The sequence below is a fragment of the Corvus moneduloides genome, chromosome 1 (assembly GCF_009650955.1).
Source record: "Corvus moneduloides isolate bCorMon1 chromosome 1, bCorMon1.pri, whole genome shotgun sequence".
Taxonomy (NCBI): domain Eukaryota; kingdom Metazoa; phylum Chordata; class Aves; order Passeriformes; family Corvidae; genus Corvus; species Corvus moneduloides.
This window is the reverse complement of record NC_045476.1, coordinates 89,843,483-89,867,241: the sequence shown is the minus strand read 5'-3', so window position 1 is coordinate 89,867,241 and position 23,759 is coordinate 89,843,483. Positions and strand designations below refer to the sequence as shown.

At 36.8% G+C, this 23,759-nt stretch overlaps 1 protein-coding gene across 6 annotated transcripts in view; it reads right to left on the bottom strand.

Moving 5' to 3' along the window:
• SEMA5A (semaphorin 5A) overlaps positions 1–23,759 on the bottom strand; it is a 318,391-nt gene that overhangs the window by 93,410 nt on the left and 201,222 nt on the right. For all 6 annotated transcript variants that reach the window (XM_032118104.1, XM_032118127.1, XM_032118114.1 and 3 more), the window contains one exon: positions 1,281–1,488. In XM_032118104.1, coding sequence (XP_031973995.1) covers positions 1,281–1,488 — 208 coding nt within the window. The remainder of the gene's footprint in view (positions 1–1,280; positions 1,489–23,759) is intronic.

Genomic DNA, 23,759 nt, shown 5'->3' with positions numbered 1-23,759 from the left:
AACAACAAAAGGGCTGGTAAAGAATTGTAAAAAGTAGAATTCTTCCCTCCCCTGGTCTGCTTGTTTTCTAGGGCACAACTTTTCCTTCAGTCTTGTTCTCAACCCAGTAGCCTTTCACTGGCTTCTTGCATGGTACCAATCCCCATGGTGAGCCAGGTCCCTTGGAAATGTCCTTCCACTGTCACTGAGCCACAGCTTTACCACACCTGTGTCCTGTGGTCACTTCCCTGCTGTGACCAACTGTGTGGTCCCTCTGACAGCCAGAAATGTCTCTACCTGCAAATAGTCACGCTGCCTTTTATGGGAGGTGTAACATCTCTGCTGCACAAATAATGTCTCTGTGAGTGTAGGAGCCAAGAAAGGCAAGTGGAAGCCTTTCTCCCTTCTTTAACAGGCCAGCTTTTCAAAGGAATATATGTTAAACAAGGTGAAGCTAAAACAAGCTGAAAGACCAACCACATGCCTCTGTCACAGTTCTCAAAACCTCATGGCTGGTTCAGTGTCTATGTGATGTAACATAAAACAATTGTACTGAATTACCAGGACCACACATATGAAAGGGAAGATACAACTAACGAGAATAAATTAACAATCTCGAATAGCATGTTTTGCAACCCAGATGTATTTTCAGATAGCCTACTGAAAAAGTTGTGTGCTGAACTTTAAATTCCTTAACTATCATAATACAGTCTAGAACCAAGTGATAATTTGTAAGTTATCCTCTTTGAATATCTGTCAGCTGCATAGCCCTTTTACCTAGTAGCATATTTACATTTATTACAGTTTGCTGATCCAACACTGCCTCTAAATAGCCACTTTTACAAATACTTTTAATTCTCAGTTCATCCAACCCACTTTTTTTTCTGAATCCACAGAGACATTGTTTATTCAGTTACAATACAGCTTTAAAAAAAAAAAAACATAAAAAACCCCTTCAATTTGTCCAAGTCACAAGCTTTAAACATATTAAACCAGCAGCTATATTGCACTTTACCAGATAACTGTTTTCTATATAAAACATTTCTTACTGTTTCACTTCACAACTCAGAATCTGCACAATGACACTTCAATGTGAATATAATTCTTTGAGAGCCTCACCTAGTCCTAACAAGTTAGTACAAGTAGTCAGACACTTCTGATAAACACTGTAGAAAGGAAGTTATTGCCAAGAGAGACAATTAATTTGGATTTCTTCTTGCAGTCATTTATCCTTCCCATTTTTCTGCAACCCCCTGCATGTATTTTTCTCCAGTCAAATAAAGATAGCTGATTCTTCATACCTGTATGTTTTGTAAAAGAGACATCTCTTCAGGGGGACCTTAATCACATGTTCCTGAAGGCCCACAAAAAGGACACTCTGGCTGTGCAGGATCTGAAGGCTCCTGATGGGCTCTCGCTGACTTTTCGGCAGGAGTTCAATTTCCTCAAGCAGGCAGCTGCTTGAAGTCTGGTTCATTGGGGCAAGTACTTTCTTAATAGTGCCATAGTCTGAAAAGGCAAGAGGAAAATGAGTTACTAAAAAAATCACACTAGCAATTCTACCTGCTTGGTGTCATTCAGTGAAAAAAATTTTTGTGCTGTGCTGGATGTTTTCAATGAAGCCTCAGAATGTGGGATTATTTTGACTGAAGTTTCCTAAATTGATTATAGTACAGTGACACGAACTTATAAAACTTTAAATTCTGTTTTCATGCGATGCAATACATTAAAAAAAAAAAAAGAAAAAAAGCTAAAAAGTTATTAGTGCAGAACGGCCTTCACAGCAGTAGTCACAAGAAAACAAGGTTTCAAAATCTGGCTTTATAAATGCACATTCATGCCAAGGGTTACTGGTTTCAGTCTACCAGATTGTATTACACTTTACTATATTTAGAGCAATTTAAAAAGCAATAAAGTCCATAATTTTCCCAGTTTGTTTCAATATTCTTTGTGTTAAAAATTATGGGGGTTAGAGATGTATCACATTCATTTAATAAAGCACACATATATGCTTATATGCAGGTCTTAATTGAGTCTAGGTGAATATAGCAATGAATGAGGCTGCATCCCTTTTTCTTCTCTCAATTTTGACCTCTGAAAAACCATAGCTTTTAGCATTCACTCTTCACTTCTATTCTTAATGTGATTTCTCAGGAAAGACAGTTACACATTGAAAACCAGTGTCAGAATATATGATAAGATTTATGATTCACTCCTGCAAAGTTTTTAAATAATTTAAAAATATCAAAGTACATTTGTTCTGAACACAAAGGACCACATTCTCACACTGATAAATATTTTAGGGAGCCGCAGCATTTTGCAATCTTTTATGTGGCAGCAGTACTAAGGATCCAACATTGCAAACACACACAGAGACTTCTTTCTCATGAAGTCTTGAAAGACTTCCCTTTTGAGTTGGTAAAAATGGCAAGAGCAATGTTTGGGAAGGCCTGTTCTGCAGTCTGGAAAACAGTGGGTTTGCCATGACTAGCACAGGGCCAGAGGTTTGGCTCAGAGCTGGATGTACAGTCTCTCAGGACGTGTCTGGCCCTGTCTTGGCTAGTGCTGGTTTTATCCTTGGCAGCAAATGCCTGGTGGCCATGTGTCTGTGCCCCCTACACTGGCTCCCCCCTGGGAGCACCTGAGGCTAGGGACTGGCACCCCTGCACTGTCACTGTACCCTCCGGGGTAACTGGGCTGAGGGCAACATGCCATTCCCAAACTTTGCTTGAGAAGTGGTGAGAAACAGCAAGTAAGCAACCTTAAGAAAATACAAAAAAAGTAGTCTCAAGTAGACTCCAAAACTAAAGAGAAGATGGAGAACCAAGACGACAATTAATGTTAAAATCTTTTCTTGAGAAAATCTGAGTCTTGAGAAAGACTGAGTATTCAATTCTAAGACCTGGGGAAGTACTGGAAAGGAGAGAATACACCAAGCAGCAGGGGAGGTTAATAGGAAGTTTATGTGTAAGATATAATATTCCATAATATTATATAATTCCATTAAACAGTCAAAACTAATTAGATAAACCATAAATTATTAGCTCAATGTATAAAATGGATTCCCCTTAGTCCATAAAAAGATTTTGATCATATCAAATCATGTATGCATGTTAAAATTTTCTGCCTAGCCTCTCAAATTTTAATACAATCACTTCATACACCTGTTTACATTTTTCTCCTTTCTTGATATAAACATGCTTGACCATTCTTTAGGAAAAAAATCTTTCATTAAATTATAATTTTAATTTTTATTAACCTTTTTGATATTAAAATATCTTATTTGATGATCCCTTTTTTTTCCAAACAACCTAAAGCAACCTTATATTCAAAAACTAATTAAATTGTTGCCAACAGTCAGTTTTGCCCCACAATTAAGCAATAACCAGCTCAGCTGAAAAGCGTAACAAGCAGTGTTTCCATTGATGACTACTGGATGCAAAATCCTGACTATAATTACAGTAAGTTTCATGGTCAAAATATGGTCTGAGACATGTCCCAAAATTTCAGCGCCTGTATGTGCTTGTTTTGGCTGAGGTAGAATTAATTGTCTTCACATTGGCTGGTATGGGGCTGTGTCTTGGGTTTGTGCTGAGCACAGGGCTGATAATATAGAGATGTTTTTGTTGTTGCTGAGCAGGGCTTACATAGAGCCAAGGCCTTTCTGCTTTTTGCACTGCCATGCTGGGGAGGAAGTTGGGGGTGCATGGGAGGCTGGGAGGAGACACAGCTGAGACAAGTCACCCAAAACGACCAAAGGGATATTCCAGACCGTGTGACATCATGCTCAGATATAAAGTGGGGGAAGAAGGAAAAAGTGGGGGGGACATTTAGAGTGATGGTGTTTCTCTTCCCAAGTCGCCATTATGTGTGATGGGACCCTGCTCTCCTGGAGATGGCTGAACAGCTGCCTGCCCATGGGAAGGAGTGAATTAATTCCTTGTTTTGCTTTGCCTGTGATGTGTGGCTTTTGCTTTTCCTGTTAAACTGTCTTTATCTCAACCCACATGTTTTCTTCTGATTCTCTCCTTGACCCAGCTGGTGGGGGAGTGAGTGAGGGGCTGTGTGGTACTTGGATGCTGGCTGGGCTTAAACCATGACACTGTGCTAATTACTGAGTGAAAGATGAATGATTTTCTTTTGAGCAGAGAAGCTGGAAAAATGTACCAAGAAGAAACAGTGAGATCATTTTAGAGATGTAAATTAATTGGTATTGCTTTATAGATCAGTCAGTGCAACTCTGTATCACTTGCTTAACTGGCAAACAAAGGATTCAGTATGATTCACAATGCATTGTATTTGGCTTGTCACAGTTTTCCTGCAAGAGACAAAAATCAGGTACGCATTCAGCACGTGCTTCTTCTACAGACTAATATTTCTTCCTACCACTGTGCTGGGTCTAGCATCTACAGACTGAATCATTTGCTGTCACCTTCCCCAAGAGAAGAAAAAAAACATGACTGCAGGCCTCCCTCCCCTATGCCTCCTTACACATTCAGTTTAGAAGTAGAGCTTTGGACAGGAGAATATGATCAAACACTTTGTGTTTCTTGTGGCTCGTTTATTATAGAGCACAAACTTACATTTCTTTATATTCAAGTCTATGACCTGGAGATCATGGTTACAGCTGCATACCACCCCAGAAAGAAATAAAATATTCTCACTTTGAGAACTGCAGCACTAATGCCTTCCCCAAGATATCTGTCATTGCTCTTGTTCTTCCTTCTTATCTTGGCATACATTCTCCATTTCTCATATTTCCTTTTGCTCTCTTTCAACATCTCCCAAGCCATTCCTTTTTCATTTGTTGTCTAAGAGGATCAGCACTCAGAAATGTTGAAAGTCACAATTGACGGAGCTTCAAGTGAAGAAGCAGTGCCTGAGATCCCACAGATTATCAGGAAGAAACACTGTTCTTCTCAGGAGCAATGTGGGTCATATGCAAACTCAACAAAAAGGAATAGAATGTTACCTGAGATCTACTTCTGCCTCAAAAAACTCCCCTACTTCTGACTTCTAGAACCTATCTTGTCTGCCCTAAATTCCTACTGTCTATGAGTGATTTTGCAAGCACCACCTGGGAGACCAGACTAGGGTGAGGATCTGGTTTTACTCTACAACTTTGGGACAGGCACAGATTGAATTGGTGGCTATATTCACCAGCCTACGGTACGTAGCAAGGGTGTGTAGATATCCACATTCTTAAACTACACTAGTGTGCAACGTGGCTGTATCAGGCTTCCTTACAGCAGAAAAGCACAGCCAGTGATTCCAGTGCTTTCAAATGCCAGGTGTTTTGCTCCAGTGTTTCCAATCCTACTACAATGTGTGCAACATTATGCACAGCCTCCAGCAAAGACTGCAGATTTCCTAAAGAACTCGTAGAAGTCCCATCCTCAAAAGTGTTGTCTGTCTGGCCATTTTCACACCACAGTTGTAAAGCAAACTAGGGGGAAAAGTAGAGAAAGAAAGAAGTCTGGAACATGGCTCTAGGGCATGGAGGTTTTCAGATCTGTCACAGTCTTTCAAGTGAGTATTTAATTATGTAATCAAACTAACTGTCCACTTCTGCCAAGAAACAGCTAAGAAGGACAGTAAGCACAGAGCATCTTAATGGATGTAACTATCGCCATGGACACAAGGAAAGCTTCAGTTTCATCACAAATGTCAAGCCTGAGCCTAACAGCCAATTAAGAATTCAAATAAATGGCATCTTTGCATCCTGACCATAAGCAAGACACACTGGGATAGATCCAGACACCTGACAGCCTTTATTTAAGGATGGCCAACTATACACAGGAGTAGTAAAAGATAATGACATTGGCCAGAATGAGTAAATAATGTGCTCTGTTAGCTTGTACTGCAATACTTTCAGAGACTTGCAAAACCCACAACTGAACACTAGAAATCTAATCACTGTGAAAGAAGAGAAACATTCTTGTTAAAATATTGCTGTGTAATGTGTAGGAGACTATGAAGAACTGCATGGAGAACCTGAGATGGAGTTTTAGAGAACATGCTTGGAGGCAACTAAGTCTGTAATGAACAAAATTTTAATGGGACAAAATAAAAGGATGATTTCAAAAAGTGAAAAATAAAGTTTAAGATGTAAGTGGTATAAATCATAGCCAGCAGTGGAAAATACTGCAAGAGTGCAGCTGAAATCATTACATTTTTGGTGACACCTGCAAAGCAAAACAGAAAATGCACATACAAAACAAACAGCAGATGCAACAAACTAATAAACCTGTAATTTCCTGACAGAAAGAAAACCACTCAAGGAATCTTTAGCAATTCTTGCTATAGAGGAGAATAAATATTTACATGAGCCGTTATGTTTACAAAATATTGCTGCCTTCTTCATGCAAACACATCTTTAACAAATCATCCCAAGGCAGTGTAGAAGTAAGTGCATTTCACTTCTTTGAAAGAAGGGAAAAAATCTCTACCCATCCCTTTTTGAGAGGGAAACACTTTCAATCTTAACTCTTGCCATAGCACCTTGGAGAGTGGGTTGGTCTCCAGAAAGCAACTGAACCAGCACCAGGAGACAGAATCCAAACCAATGGTTTTCAGAAGAGAAGTCTACAGTATTGTCTTTCATTAATGTTGCTAAAAAATCATTGCTGTGTTCTAAACTAGATGAGTTGCAAGCAAAAGAAACTTATAATAGCCTCAAAATATCTCTTCAGGCCAGCCCTATGCCTATATTTAAGACTTTAAAAATATTCCTGCACTTTCTGAGCACAACAAGGTGCCTTTACAGATCTGAAAATCTCCTCATATATAGCAAGAAAAAAATAAAGAAACAGCAAAATCTATTGTAAATTATAAACTGTCTATGTAAATGTGGGCCTGTTATTCCAAAACATTCTTCAGAATAGTAAGATGTCTTAAGCAGATTGAAGGATGTGGTCAATGCAGAGGAAAGGGGCAGTCAACACAATACACAGATGCTAAAGCAACATTCAGAACTGCAGGAGATGCATGTAACTAAACTTGAAAAAGATACCACCTATGCAAGGAATACTCTACTCTGCATGTGATAACGTGAAAACAGACTCACTGATACACTTAACAATCTGACAGCACAATAATCAGGGAGATGGAGACTCAAGAGAATAGATTTTAAAGTGTAGCTGAAACAAATATGAATTATGTATATTTTCAAGAAATCTAATTTGAAATAGACTTTGGAAAATTATATTCAATAACTACTTTAATTTTATCCATTATACACTGGTTTTGCATCTTATTTGTTGTATACAAACTATTTTCCCCACTGGAAAATAAAAGCATTCAGAGAGCTTTAAGACTATTGAAACTAAAGGAAAAAAAATCTGATAATGTTAAATATCTTGTAAATAATATCCATATGTGCATATAAACAGTGTTTATATTAATCACATAAAAATTATATTAAACACCATAGAAACAAACAAAAAAAATAGGGCATTAGGGTCATCTTCAAGGCAGAGTTCTCTCAGAATAAAAAAATTGAAACACCAAATATAAAATTGATTAACAGAATGTTTAATAGTAAAAAATCAAAGAATGAGCAAGGTGATTGATAACCATTCAGCCACTGTGAAAATAATGTATCATCAATATTTGCTTTCCTCCACCACAGGAAGGGGAAAAAGCCCTACCACGAAGCAGAATGTGCATTTGGCTAACAGCAGAAAATGATTCCAACAAACAGAAAGTATTAGGTTGCATAAGGGCTTTAGTGCGCTCAGCACAGAAAAAAAAGATGCAGGAACAACTAATGCAGCAGCTGGTTCAGCCTAAAAAGGGGAAGCCCAGGATTTATGATTTAGCAATCTGTCTAACATCAAAAAAGATACATATGGTACACAGAATACATGGGATTTAAATCCTACTCTTCTCCGCCCTTTCTAAGAATAACTTTAAAATTAGTTAAATCATCAGTAGAATATGGATAATTAATGCTCTGGCTATTATCTCTTTTCCCACATGGGGGTGGGGTACAGTTTAATTTAAAGCAATGGCACATTTAGAAGATAAGATAATATAACCATGCTCTGTAACTTAATTTATCTTTTACCTTCAGGTTTCGGAGATACATAGTTATACTTGAAATACAAGAATACATTTTTAATCATGCTCCAGCCCAAGGGACAAGTGAAAGACTGGGCTTCTACCCTTCTTCTTTAAAAATGAAAAATATACTATGGGTAAGCATAGTCCTTGTACAATGACACAGAAAATAAAAATAATATAATTTAATTTTTAAATTCCCACAATAATTTACAACTTAAATATTTTTATAATTTTAGATGTATATTCATTAATTTTTTAGGGAAAAGAGAGAACTTCAAAATGAATATGGAATTGTGATGCTTCATCAAGATATAAATTTCAATTTTTTTTTTAATTTATCTTTTTATTTTCAGAGCTGTTTTACATGTTTGTCTCTCCATTTGAAACTAAATCGGTCTTTGAACAACCTGATCAGTGTGATAGTTAACTTGTTCTTTTGCTCTACTTTTAATATATTTTCATGGTGTAATAAAATACATAGATGTGATTTTTCTACAAGTATCAGACAAAAATGGAGGTTAAAAATCTGAATGTTCTGTTTTGTGGGCTTAGCAGAGAAAGAAATGTTCAAGAAAGCTTAGGAAGGATTTAAACAATAAACCATTGTGACTGCCTCACAATTACAGGTCATTATCATTGTGATGATAACAAGGCAAGGGTGGATAATAAGAGAAATAGAGATATAAAGCACATTTGTTAGATCAAAAAGGCAATTATGTAACTGTACAACAAAACCTTCTATGAAATACTGCAAGTGGAAATAGAAAAAAGAATTTTGTTGCATTTCTCTGAGAAATGTTTCAAATTTATCTGTCCTGTTGATATGGAGATTTATTTTTAAACACCAAAAAGGGGCTAAATGAAACACTGGTTACTCCTGTGCCATCACTTGCAGGAAACAGAAAAGCTTAAGCTTTCCCTTATTCAGTTCTCTTAGTTTTCCTCACTCTATTGCAGGATACTTGGAGGAAAAAAGAAGTATGCAAGTGGAAAAGTCATAAATCATTGCCCACTGGCATCTAATGAAATTTTAGTAAATTAAATTAACTAAAGTTAGTCAAAAAAAAAAAAAAAAAAAAAAAAAAGCTACATTTTGGGGCTTGAAAAAACTTGCAGCTTGTTCACGTGAGACCTTAGTACAAAATCATGAATATGTTTGGTCTTGGGATTTTTGACCCCATGTGAAGTAAAAAACAGGTATAAAAACATGTCTGTTCTAGGTATGTTACAAAAAGAAAAATAGGGTGTGTCATTTTTTCATTATTCCAGAATTTGAAGCAAATCATTTTTTCCCCATGCTCAGTATCAAAGGGCTTTGCATTTCAGAGATTGTTTATGTAGTACTGCTATTGCTAGAGAGTAATAATAATCTAAGGATATTTGGCCATATAACAGCATTGAATTTTACATCTTAAAAGCTTTTAGGAAAGTCCATGGTCATTGCTGCTCTGCTGGTGTGTTATCAGACAGAGAAGTTAACAAAAATTACCAGGGAAGTTAAGACTCTAAATTTAAGAAAAAGCAACTTCAACTACTAATGAAATAAAGTTTTCTGCTTTTTGTGAAACTATATGTAATACATAGCAATCTTAAAATGGGACATTCAGTTGTCTGGTGTCTTGGCAATTAGAAAGGAAAAAAAAAAGGAAGTGTTAAAAAGGTACATGCATAATTTAATATATTTATTAAAAGCTAATTTTAAATTATATACAGTTATACCACACAGTCCTTAGTGTGTTAACAGCTTCAAACACAGAATAGTTGCTTAACTTAGGAAACAGGAAAGGTTTGACTCTTTCTTGGAAGAGAGCTTTGGAAGCAGTAGAAGAAAAACACAGAAAAACCCTATATTAAATTATCCTTATCTGGGTAAGACCCCAAGTATTTCTGCAATCTGGTGTGGTTTTGTTTTTCAATGCTTAGATGCAACTACAGCAGTTTTGAAAGACAGTTTATAAAAAGCAAGTACACATAATATTTTAGATTTATGTTCTTTATATTTGGCTCTGACTCCTTCTTATTCCCTCTTTCCTATTCTGTTTCAAGTAAATGTTGATGTTCTTCCTTATAGTATTGGAAATTATTTTAAAACAACACTGAAATAAGATACATTTTTAATAATGCTTGTCAACAAAGGAGGTCTGATGGTCTATTACACATCCCCAGACTTCCATGAAGGGGAGAGAATTTAACTCATTTATCTGCTATTAAGAATCTGCAAGGAGCAATTTTACCTCACTGGCCCACCTTTATCTACTACTTCTACTTTTTTTCACAATCTATTTGCATACCTTCTAAAATTATTAGCAAGCTTCTTAATGCCCTAGTGGCTATTCCAAGAGAAACTCAGTTGTGCCTCTTCAACTAGAGGACTTTCTCATAGTAGTATGTCAAAATTATATACTTTTTTTTTTTTTAAGGGAATATTTATGAGCTATCCTTTCTACACAGAAATTAGAACTATTGACTTAACCTTTTGAATAAAAAAGTGTTGATCTAGATACTAGTTATTAAAAAACAAAGACCTTTCTTCAAAGCCATGTGTCTGGGAGGACAAAAAGAACATACGAATTCATGACATATGTAGCCCAATAAGGATTACAGAACAAATTCCCTCTCTAAAAAAGAATAAAATAGAATTTTTTAAAAATTGCTTCCATTTTAAGATAAAACAATTTTGGGATGTATCTATCAATGGAAATCGGGAGAATCACCATCTCAATCCTCTCTCTACTGTTTTGCAGAGGAAAACTTTGTAAACATACAACATTCTTTAGAACACTTCTGTCCCCTGTAGATTTAACTCCTGTGTTAAAATGTCTCAAAAGCATCAAGCATATAGTCAGTTTGCAGTTGAATTAGCAAAGCTTTCTTCCAGTAGCTACCATACAAAGAGTTAAATACCTGCATTTAGTACAGAAAATATTCACTGCTCCATTAAGTACAACACTTTATTATATATTTCCACTAGTAGGATTTCCTATGAATCAAAAAGGTATTTAAGTTTAGGAAATAGGGCAATTTGTGTACCATCCCTCAGCAGCCATTTTGCGTCTCAAATAGGAATTTAAATCCAGCTCCAGTCAGGCTCATTCAAAAATTATTCAAATAGAGAATTCAAGCTCTAAAGGGAAATTCAGATCTACTTGAGACTAAGATGCAAAGCAACTGGCAGCTAAACCAAAGCAGTATGCCATTTTTTGAAAGACTATTTCTATAAAGTTGAAGCTGCTAACTCCTCAAACTGAAATATCTTCTCTCTGCTTTTGGTCTTTTCCAGAAGATCAAGCAAAAACCTACACTAAATAACAAGTACATGCTGAATTACATGTCTCAGCCACCACATCATTTATGTCTGTTTCTTTCACAAAGAAAATGAAACTATCTCAGCATATTAGACCGATGCTTATATACTCTAGTGGAAAAGTTGTACCCTTCCTAGATCTAAACCAGCTGTTTTTTCTTGCCTGACCAATAAATAAACACATAAATAAATAAAATTTCAACAATTCCAAAATGTATGTATTTTTAATGAATCATGCTCACTGGCCTACCTTTATCTACTACTTCTATTTCCAATCTTATAGAAGATTTTTCAGCTTGCCACAGATGTGACTTGCAGCTGAGATAGAAATTCATAACATTTCGTCTAAGTTGAAAATTAATCTATCCATAACAGGTCATGTACTCCACTTAGAAGTAACGTTTCTGTAGAATACCTATAAGCAAATGATATAGCAGCTACAGTTTTTTAACAGACTATAGTTGATTAGAAAACATTTATTAACATTTCATTCTGTGATACATTCCTTTCACCTGTTCAGACAAAGCATTATCTACTTTAAGACTTTATGAAGGGGTATCTTTTATCTATGTTTAATTTGAAATCTCATATAATTATTTTCCAATGATAAAAGTTCTAATAGAGAATAAATAAAGAATAACAATTAATAAAGAAACTTTTGTTATGAAACAATTTGGACACTTGTGAAATCTGGATTCAATTACCAACTTTTTTTCTCTAGATTTCATGCGTGAAACTGGTATTCAGAATAGTAATACCACCTAAAGTGAAAAAAATTCAATCTTGAAACTTCACTTTTTGTAAAACTGTTTCATGTAACTATAACAATATCCAATCATAAATACTTTAACAGGTACATTTCCCTACTGAAGATTTAAAACTTCTTTTGTTATGCTGCTTGCTTGCCCACTGACTTGATTCCATGACAAATTCAAAACCAGTGACAGGCAGTTACTTTATTCGCCCTCACTATTTAGGAGAAATTTGGACCAAAGACAGAAAAGTCTCAGCTGCAGCCAAGAAAAATCATTAATGTTTTTTTTTATGCCCTTCATGTCCTTAGGGAATTTTCAGGAACTTATTGCTAAATTAAAAAGTCATTGGAAAAATATTTTAATAATCCTTGGAGCAAGGAACATGGCATCACCTCTCTAGATGAATTCTCTACCTCCTTGGTTTGATAGCTGCATGGCCACATGAACTGTGTGCTCTGCATGCACATCAAAACAGTGCCAGCAAGTGGATTTGGGAGGGCTCATCCCCATTCACAGCAGCCCCTTCTCTTCTGGATCAACCATTCAACATGGAGGTGCAAGAAATGGCTTTGAACTCTGAAATTATGAGGCATTAAAGCTCAGTTCTACACACACCCACGAATGTTGCTGCCATCCAGATGACATCTTTAACAGACTGACCCTTCCATGTTGAGTTGCTGTGTTTATTGCTGAGAATAATCCCTGAGAAATGTATCCAATTTTCTCAGGGCACAGCTACTTGATCATGTCCCTATACGAGGTATCACCATTTCTAACCCCTTCAGGAAGTTATATAAAAATGTGAATAACAATACTTTAGTTACTACCATTGGTTTAAGAAATGCTATTTAAGCAGAGAGGATATGGTTAAAACTACAGCATAAAATCTTTAGATGAGGCTTTAATGAGTTGGGGAAAAGAGACCTGTTTCTCAGGACTTGGCAAAGAGATGATGGACAAGAATTTCAAACTTGGCTCTAGCACCTCACACTCTTTTTCTTCCTTGGGGAGGTGTCGGGAAATGTCAAGCAGGCCATGTAGATCAAGGCATGATTTGTAACAGTGTCGAGCAAACATTTCTTGATTTTACCAAACAATATTCTCATTCTGAATTCTTATTTAAATTACCCAAGTTCTGTCTACAAACGTACTCAGTAATAAAAATAAATACAGTGACCATGAAAAATTATATCAGCATGCTCAAAGAAGGCCAGTTAAACATTTTTTTTTGTCCTGCATGACACTAAAATAATTTGGCTTATAAAAAGATACATTCTTCCAGCTTGGAAAGGAATGGACTTCAACAATGTCAGATTCAACATTATATAGATTACCAAGACCATTTTGGGGCACCAAGCCTACAAACAAAACAAACTGTACATATATTAGTGTTGATTGTACTTTTATTACTACATTTGAATCAAACAGATGCTGCCAATATCCACACTGACCTGTGAGCATGTGCTATGAGACTATCAGTACCAAGATTCCTATCAGATGTCTTCAGAAGTCTCGGATGTTTTGGTCTATAGGATATGAATCCTACTTTTAAACCAACACTATCAGAAGAAACAATTATATAAGGACTGCTTAGGGCTGTACTTAAGGTTGTACACACTAGATGATGAGTTACCTAGTTTGTACTTCCAGACATAAACTAGGACAACCTAGGCAGCAGTTCAGATATAGCCAGCTGAGAAGACTGTGACTGACCACGTGGTTTTGTTCCCAAAATTTTACTCCATAAGTACAATTAGATAGCAACTAAACAGATCCAAAATCAAGAGCTACATGTGAATAACACCTATCCCAGAGAATGCCCATTTGGCAATATATTGAAATTACAGTCCCTTTTTTCTGGCAAAATCCAGCTTTTACTGTACTAAAAATGACACATACACACACAAAACCTGAAGCCCTGAGGCAAAGATGATACAAGAATTCTTATGGTTCTAAATGGGAAAGATTCCATTTGTCAAGAGACACGCAATTTCAATATCCTGGATTCTGAAAAGAGAAAGAAATAAAACCATAAGGTTGTTACTCTGGACTGGTGTCTACAGCTGACTATGAAACAAACAAAGAAGTCTATATTAATTTCCCATAAACTTCTCATGAACAGAAAACTCTGATTTTGAAGAGATCTTCTAAAATGCTTAATCAGTATCTAGGACTGGACTTCCCAGATAGTGGAGATGAGCACGTCTGAAGAGCTGTGTAACCTCTAACTAAAGTAGTAGAGTAGGTAATAAACATAGATATTAATCGTGAGATGAAGTGGTTTGTGTGATTTAAGGCTTGCCATCTGACACAGAGCAGCAGTGAAGAATGCCACACTGTGCATGAAAGAAAAAATTACTATCCAGTACAAGCCTTGGATCTCCGCCAGTCTTCCAAAGTTGAGAGGCATTAACTCTGATTGGATCTGACTGGACAGGGAGTGCTTACAGCTCCTATTATTTTTTTATTGCCTTCCTTCGTTCCACCAAAACAACAAATACCTTGTACGACCCAACACATGCTATGAATATGATAGTGCTTTCCCACTGAATAAATTTTTCAGTGCCCAGATCAAAGAAGCATTTAGATGTACAAGTGAAGAAGACTGTTTCTCAGATAATAACCCACAACAAACCTTGCCTGATCTCTTAACTGAGTCGTATGTGGTTATTTTCATTGGAAGCATCAGAAAGACAACTAACTACTGTACAGATCCAGAAGCCTCACCAACTTGACTGAAGAGAAAGTTTCAGGAACTATCCTCTACTCAAACTCATTTGTAGTTTGCATAGCATGTGCCCCTGTGCCTCAGTCCCAGGATGTGTCAAATCCAGTACATATATTCATATGGAACCTCAGCAGCAATTTCAGCATAAAACTCAGCTTTTGCTGAGAAATAGAGAAGGAAAGAATGATGCTGATTTTTTTTTTCTAATCAAAGTAAAGTAAATAAGAAATTAAATTAACAGGAAACAGAAACAAAGTTGGGATTAGAGAAATAAATCTCAAAACCTCTCACTAGAAGCTGTTCATCTCATCACCCTCACTACTACATTAGAGCAGCCATAGCCACAGTACATAGCCATGGCATACAATACATACAATTATACTACATTACATTACATTACATTACATTACATTCTTTATATAATGGTCTAGGATATCTGGCAATAACCAGAAAGTCTCACAGATCTTATTAGTTTAAAATCTTTTATTTCCTGGGTAAGTGATCTACTGTTTGCAGTCATGGCTATTCCTCCTAAAGGTGTGCGGCCATAGGACCAAATTTCCAAGATTTATGAGATAAGAAAGAAAAATAAAAAAACCCTAAAAATTAGAATAATTAATCTGTAAACAAGTAACTCTTTGCTGCAAATATTATGAGTCTTACCCAGAGACTTGATTACAGTAAAATGCATGGAACCTAATCTACCTTTTATGATATAACCTGCAGGTTACAGGACTCTTCACACAAAGACCACAATATCTGGAATAAAGGATCTTCACATTTTGATGACTTAAAAGACACAGAACAAAGTGAATAAGGCATATCTTTATTGAGAAATTCTTTAGCTTGTTAAGATTTGACATGGCCTATGACCAGATCTAGGTAAGCACAAGGAAAAAAACCCCAGTGATTACTAGTGACACTGCTTGTATATGCTTAGTTATAAACATCTGGTTTTATTGAGATTTACCAGGAAAAATGATGCAGAATGAAGAAGCTCATAAACATCAACAAAACCAGGAGTTCAGTAGAATATCCCATTTAATGACTGCTTTCCTGACAGCTCACACTAAATATTGTACATATCATGGAAAAATACTTGTGATCCAGTTTTGGGGTTTTTAAGGTCGAAGCTGAGTTTAATATAAGGTTCAAACTTTTCTTTCTTCCTGTGATTTAACTATTCCACTTTCTTCTTTGGTTGGCATGCATTTATTGAGTCACTCTTATGCATGTCCACCTTAAAAGAAAGGCTTTTATAAAAGCAAAAGGCCCTAGAGATCATTCTAAAGAAGTTCACAATGCTCAGCAACATGTGACAAAGTTAAGTCTCTTCAAAGGGAAAGCTTCTTCCCCACATCTCTCAGAAAGGGTCCTGAGTACTGTGTACTCATACAAGGGCTACACAGTTGGTACAAAGATCAAATTTCACCCCAAAATAAAGCTAATTCCAACACTGTTTCCAAAATTAAGACCAAGCCTGTTGACTGGCACTGCACAGTATTGGGGCAAAATGAGGGTTTTGAAGGTAAGCGTAGATCATAATAGATCTTTGCTTTGGAGACAGAAGGACAACACTGAGCACCATGCAAGATAAGCTCTTGCTCACAGCTTCACATTCTATGCATTAGAATTAGATAACAATAAATGAACACAGGGGTTGTCAAGTCTAGTTTCTCTTCCAGGAACAAGAGGTGATAGTTGCAACAAAAAAAATAGGAAGAAGGAAAGGCTACTTGGCCATTCTAAGTTTATAAAGTAGTCAAACAGGATTTCAAAGCTCAGCATAACTATGATAAAGAGGAGCTGTTCTTTTTTTAATGGAAGGTTGAGACTTTGTCTCCAGCTCTTTACAATCTGTTTCCCTCCCTGGCCCACACATTAATCTCACTCCCATGCAAGCAGAGCCAGCTGTTCTTCAGCCAGTAGCTTCTTGCAGCAATTCTGATTTCCAGTGGCAGCACAGAAGTGCACACACCGTATGTTCTTTGGACATTTATTTATAGTCTTTATCTGACAGAGCTGGGCAATTATAAAGACATAATGATAATTTGTGAACAGCAAGAAAGGGCTTCTCTTCTTAAATTTGTCCCTTGAGAAAACAGAAAACCATCTACTTGCAGCAGGCAAGTCATGAGCATGATAACTAATATATGAACAAACACTATGAGCAAATAGCAGCAACAAACTAATCAAAATCATGACCTATTTATGGGTTGATTATAATAACAAAAAATTACTACAAATAAGTGCTGGGTAATTTGTGAACCAAATAAAGGGCTACAATTCTCACATATAAATTGCTGTCAATGAATAATTTAACCAGCTCTAGTTAGAGCCATCTATTTATTAAGAAAGCTCACCAACTGGATCTGGCAGAATGATTTATCTCTATACACAGTGATAAAGCCAAGGGAAATCAGTACTGCTGGACATTTTAAATGCTGGGTTTGATCCTCTGGAGCCCCATAGTATCATTTATAACTCTATAGCCTTTACTTTAGATGTAGCCACTCTCATTTAGCACCATTTTGAAACCACTTTGCCCAGTACAGATGATACAATACACAAGGCAGCGAAAAATCAACATTCCTTCATTTAAATTATATAGAAAAACAACGAAGGTTTGCATTATCTTTCTTTGCCTTTAGAGATATTCTACATAGAAAATAACATAAATATGCTAGCAGAAATATATAGCAAGCCTTTGAAAAGCTAGCATAAATCCCAGAGTGAACATTAGACTCTTCAAGACAAAACCATGCAATCTTTTACATCTTTTTTTTTTAACTTTGCAGCCAAATGTTTCATGAAAAGATTAATAATATAAACAAAGTATTAATTCAGCTATGGTTTTTCTTTATTAGAGGTAGGTGTCACTGCAAAAGCAAAAGAGAGGAAGGTTATTAATTTTATGGTTTACTGTTTGACTTTTTGAAACAAATGTTAAAGATCACCATGTTGCTGTTAAGACTGGTGTCTTCCACCATGCACCAGTTTTCCACTGGTAACTGGTGAGCATCTGATTAAAGTTACACGATGAGTATCCTTGCCTCAAGCATCTTAAAATGACATTGCCTAAGGCCAGAAGGGTAACAAGTTACAGGGAAATGGTTTTAAAACCACTGCCAGGGTGCTTTACAACTCTGAAAAAGCGCACTATACCTTTGTAAAGCAAAAGGATAAAAAACAAAACAACTGTGTTTTCTGTAACAACAAAAGAGAAATGGTTTTAAAAAGTGACAACTGTGTGCCACAGTGTATATGCCCCATTATCCATGTATACTCAGATTCCCCTGTTTCTGAGCTAGAAAGAATTAATACATACAAATAGACTACCTATTACTTTCACAGTTGACTTCTGACTTGAATTACAACTGCTTGGGTCCTTATCATTATTGCATTTATATTGTAATTTCTAGACAAAGAAAGTGGTTCTTAACGGAGATGAAAAGTCTGTATTTCCTCTCGACAGAAATTATCTACAGATTACTTCCAAGAACCTCAATGCACTTAAGATAATGTAGTCAGGAAAAGCACCAAATTGGAAAAAATGCAGCCAACTAAAGCTTTGTTGCTCTCTTCACCACGTATGAAACAGATATAAGCATATATATTTGCTTATAGCTTTCAGGTTGGCAACTGCACAGATACTACATATATTCTGACACTATGCATGTTAAACTGTGAAAGCTGCACACTTTGATCAGAAGCTGCAGTCTGCCAGGAAAATGACAGTATCTCATCAGAGATTTTTAAGTAAAAACATGCACACAGCCTTTTTCTCGCTAAGGCCTTGGGTTGTTTCCTAGAACAAAATGCAGCATACTGATGACAAAACCAAAATGTACAAGATAGAACTGTAACAAAAATCACAGAGGAATCAAATCAGGGAGTACTTTGCATCAGGTTGAACAGAGGATTCAAATCAGGAGTACTCTGCTCCCATCTAGCAAGACAAACAGAAGAAATACAAACTGTTATGATGGCATTCCCAAACTGAGTTTCATGCAAACTTCCAAATCTCTTCATTAGGTTGGGACTAGTTTCTGTATAGTCTACAGTTTCAGGGCTTCATGAGAAAAAATGTTACTTTTGTGGAGTTTTACTACATTTTTAAGCCTTCTAAAAGAAAATGTATGAAAATTCCATCTGCATTTTCTAAAAATACCTTTTGAAATTTCTTCATGAAACCTCTTCACTTTTTCATTCTAATTGCTGTATGTGTTTCATCAGAATTATTTTCATCATTATTCTCTGCATTGCTACCTGAAATTTTTAGAACTTCTTGGAAATCTGTTAACATCCTCCAGTGACCTTTAAGCCTCAGATAGAACCTGGATTTATGGCATAAAAATTGTGGTTCACTTCAGTGAACAATCCACTTCAGAGACATGCAATGTAGCCAACCATAAACCTTTCTGGAGGTTTCATACTTTCTCACTAGGTCACCCACACCACAATTTCATCAATGCTGTACTATAAATCCCAATAACCAAGATCACCACTGGGCATATACCATTTCTACTCAGGATACAGAGGGGACGTACTCTGTCCAGTGGGATTGAAGAACAGAAAAAACATGGGAGTTTTTTTACCAAGTAGTTTTTAAGGATGACCTTTAAAGTTTTTCACCAGACAGTGCAAGTACTACCTTTTCTGAAGTCCCAAGTTCATTTTTTCATAATTCCCTCAAGCTAGACACTCTATCTAATAATTTTCTTATTCATTTGAGTAAATAAATATATTTTGAAAAAGTCCTCTGAATAAGGGCTACTTGCTCTTGTTGCAGCATCCTATTTTGAAAAAAAAAATATCAGAAACATTTTTAACCATGGGACACCTAGGCAAAGGGTAGGAAAGAAACAAAATGGAGGAAAAAAATATGAAGAGAGGGGAGAAGGGAGAGAAGGGAGGGAAACAAACTATGACATATTGATTTTTTTTTTTTTTTTACAAAGAAAGAGGCCTTTCAAACTTGAAGAGTTTTAAGAATATTTAGTGTTTCTCTAGCTTGCTCTACTTTTCATGTATTGTTATAGATGATTTTCAGTTCAGAATATCTGTGCATGCTTTCCTTGATTTTCCTTTCTAAATCACTGAAAATTGTTCCAGTGATTTCTTCTTGCCCAAAGCCAGCAGCACAAAATGTGCAGGAATTGATATATCCCTTCATTCTGTGTTAGAAGTCAGTATAGTGAAAGATTAAGATGTTTCTCCAAAGTACCAAAGTGCATTTTTTATATAAGCAGTAGTTGTTAAGTCCTAGCACACCAGAATCTCTGAGCAGAATGATGACTTGGCAAAGGTTTAGGAAATGAAGACTGTTGACTCAGCAGATTAATGCATTTGTTTGCCTACTCCCAGTCTCTCCTAAAGTAATACTACATCTATTTAAGGTTTAATGAAACTAGATTATACTTTTATACTCCCAGGGTTGTTCTCCCCTGTAGTATTTGTATTCTAACAACAGGGTGGGTAAGTGAGGGAGTGAAGAGAGAACTTTCTCTTAACTATTGGCCATCTGTTTCAAAACATGGGATTTTTTCTTTGAATAACAAAGACAGCAGAACATTCATTCGTATTAAATCCAATCTGTATGCCTACTTTTCCACTGAAGCTTTGTGCATTTTAAAAGAGAATTTTTGAAAAATGTTGGAATTGATTATAACTACAAAAGTTATGTGGTGTACATCAAAGCATAGTTTGGGTCCATCCTGCTTTACACTGCTAAGTGCAAATTGCTTACTGACAGAATTTACATCAGAGTTGAATGCACTTTCCTTTAGGCTGCAGAAAGTACAATGGCATCTATTACCACACTGTTGAATAAAAATGCAATTCAGCCCAACCAATTTGACGTGATACTGGCATACTAGAAGCCCAGGAGAATTTAGATCGGAAAGGAGATCAGAAGGTCTCAAGTCCAACCTTCTGCTCAAAAGACAGCTAGCTATAATACACTGTGTCGCTTTCTGGCTTCAAAAACCTCCAAGAATGGAGACTGCACAACCTGTTGCTTGACTGTCCTAGAAGTGAGAAAGTTTTTCTTTATATGCAGTCTGAAATTCTCTGTGTGTTGTCTCTTGTCTTCCCAGCATGCACCAGTGTGAAGAGCATGCCACTGCTCTCCACGTAAACTCCCTGTAGGTATTAGCAGGATGTTACCAGCATCCTGCTCCCCACAAAGCCTTTTCTCCTCAGGGATGAACAAGGCCAGATCCCTCAGCTTCCCCTCCTAGGGCACAGTGCTCCAGCCTCCAACAGAAGGTGCTCTTCCACTGAATTTGCTCCACGTTATCCATGTCCTTCTTGTATTGGGGGAGGCCAAAACTGGGGAACAAGTTGATCTCCTGGCTGCATTCCTGATAATACAGCCCAAGATGCTATTGGCTGTCTTTGCAGTGATGGCATCCCTTCAGTCCTTTGGATGGCACATCCTCCAGTGTAACTCCTGGTCCCTAGTGGGGTGTCAGCTGCACACATGATAGAGTGTGCTCCTTCTCCTCCTCCAGGTCACTGATTAAAAAATGTCAAATAGGACAGTACTTGGCTCCTTATCACTTCTATCCACCCCATTAAAACTACCCTCTGAGCCTGACATTCTAGCAACTTTTATAGATCCAGATGCCCACCCATACAGACCATACATTCTCATTGGGATATATGAATATTGTGGGAGACAGTGTCAAAAGTCTTGCTAAAGTTACGTACTACTCTCCTCATGCATTTTACCACAGAAAGTAATGAGATTTTCAGATGAGCCTAACCCTTTCTGGATGTTCCAAATCACTTTTTCCTCCATCATGTGCCCAGAGAAGTGTGCTCCAAGGAGGTGTGCTCCTTGACTTTCCCAGGGACTGAATGCCCACTAGACCATTGCTCCCCAGGTCATGGAATCATAGAACTGTTTAACTTGGAAAAGATTTTTAAGATCATCAAGTCCAACTGTTAACCCATCACTGCCAAGTCTACCACTAAACCATGTCCCTGAGCCTATATGTCTTTCATATGCCTGCAGGGATGGTGATTCCACCACTTACCTGAGCAGCCTGTTCCAATGCCTAAACACCCTTTCAGTGAAGAATTTTTTCTTAGTATACAATCTAAATCTCCCCTGGAAAACTGGGGGCCATTTCCTCTTGTCCTAACACTTGTTACTTGTGAGAAGAGACTGACCCCTACCTGGCTACAACCTCTTTTCTGGCAGTTGTAAAGAATGATAAGGTCTCCCCTGAGCCTTCTTTTCTTCACGCTAAACAACCCCATGCTCCTCATGGGACTTGTGCTCCAGACCCTTCATCAGCCTCACTGCCCTTCTCTGGACCCCCTCCAGCACCTCAATGTCCTTCTTACAGTGAAGGGCCTGAATCTGAACACAAGTTTCAAGGTGCAGACACACCAATGGGCAGTACAGGGGGAAAATCAAGCCTTGGTCCTGCTGGCCACACTATTGCTGATACAGGCCAGGATGCAATTGGCCTTCTTGGCCACCTGGACACACTGCTGGCTCATGTTCAGCCAGGTGTCAACTAGCACCCCCAGAGCCTTTTCTCCTTGTCAGCTTTCATCCCTTTGTCTTTTTTTTGAAGATGGAGCATCACGGTAAAAATTTAATTCCAAATTTAATTTACCACCACTTTTAATAATGTAAATAAATTAAATCAGGAAAGATACAACAACAACATTTCTCAGAGTGGTAGTAAGTGTCAGCCCAGTCTTTCATCTCTCCCAAACATACACGTGCTTTATGACGTTAAGAGCTTGGGGTAGATGACATTGTATGTGGGAGTAAACTCGGACATTGGGGAAATTCAAAAGCCTTAAACTTGGTTTGTTCCCAAAATTATTGTTTATTTTCAAAGTTAAGGACACTGCCTTTTAGTTCCTTTTGTTAACAGAAGCAGTGGCATTTTTCTCAGTAATCTTTTATCATATTCAGTTTCCGATGAAAACTCCATGCTAACTACTCCACAGCTTCTACGTAAGCAAAGGCAGAGGTCAGGAGAAATAAGATGCTGCACAATTAACAATATAATGAAATTAGAATTATAATCTGCACCCCAAGGAAGGCAAAGTATCACCTTTCTCCTAGAATCTTAATATATAAATATATTAGTCCGTGTAATTTGGTACATCTTGGGATTTTTAAACTACATTTATGCACTGTATCTGTGGTATTTGTATATAAACATGCGTGGTAATTTCAAGTTCTACCAAAAGTGAGTATTAATATTTCTTAGAAAATAAGTCTTAATAATTACACTCAATTGGGGTAGAAGTAATGTTAACAAAAATCCGTTGTGGTTCAGTGAAATACATGTGAAATAGAATTGACTACATCAAGAAAACTTCAAGAATAGAACGGGGGTTTTATCATATGCTTTCTAACACTTATAAAACATATGCTGTCCAGTTACAGGAAAGCATGTGCTGAATTTAGACTAAAGATCCAGCTAAGGTAAGTACCCTGCTTCCATGAATGATCAAAACCAGACGTACAGAGAAGAATAAAAGTGAAAGGCAAGCACTGATCACAAGGAGCATAGGAGCAATATCTTTTTTTAGCAGCACAAAAAGAACACAGAATCACTCCTGAACACAATTTATTAATGAACGGTGAAGCATAAAATTTTAGATCCTCATTTGCTGACTCACACATAAAAGGTAACACACCAAGAGAAACTGAAACCTGAAGACAATCAGAATTATGACAACAGCCATTATTCTTGGTGCTTCCAAAACTGTAAATAATGTAAATATCCCACAGTGCAGTGATAGTCTCTTCATATAAAGTCAATTCTGTGCATATTTCTGTAACTCAGGTTTGATCAGGAGGCCTCTACAATACAAACATCATTTAGTGTCAGCATGATTTCACTTAAAATGCTCTGATTTACCAACCAGCAGGCTGTTTTGACTAGAACTG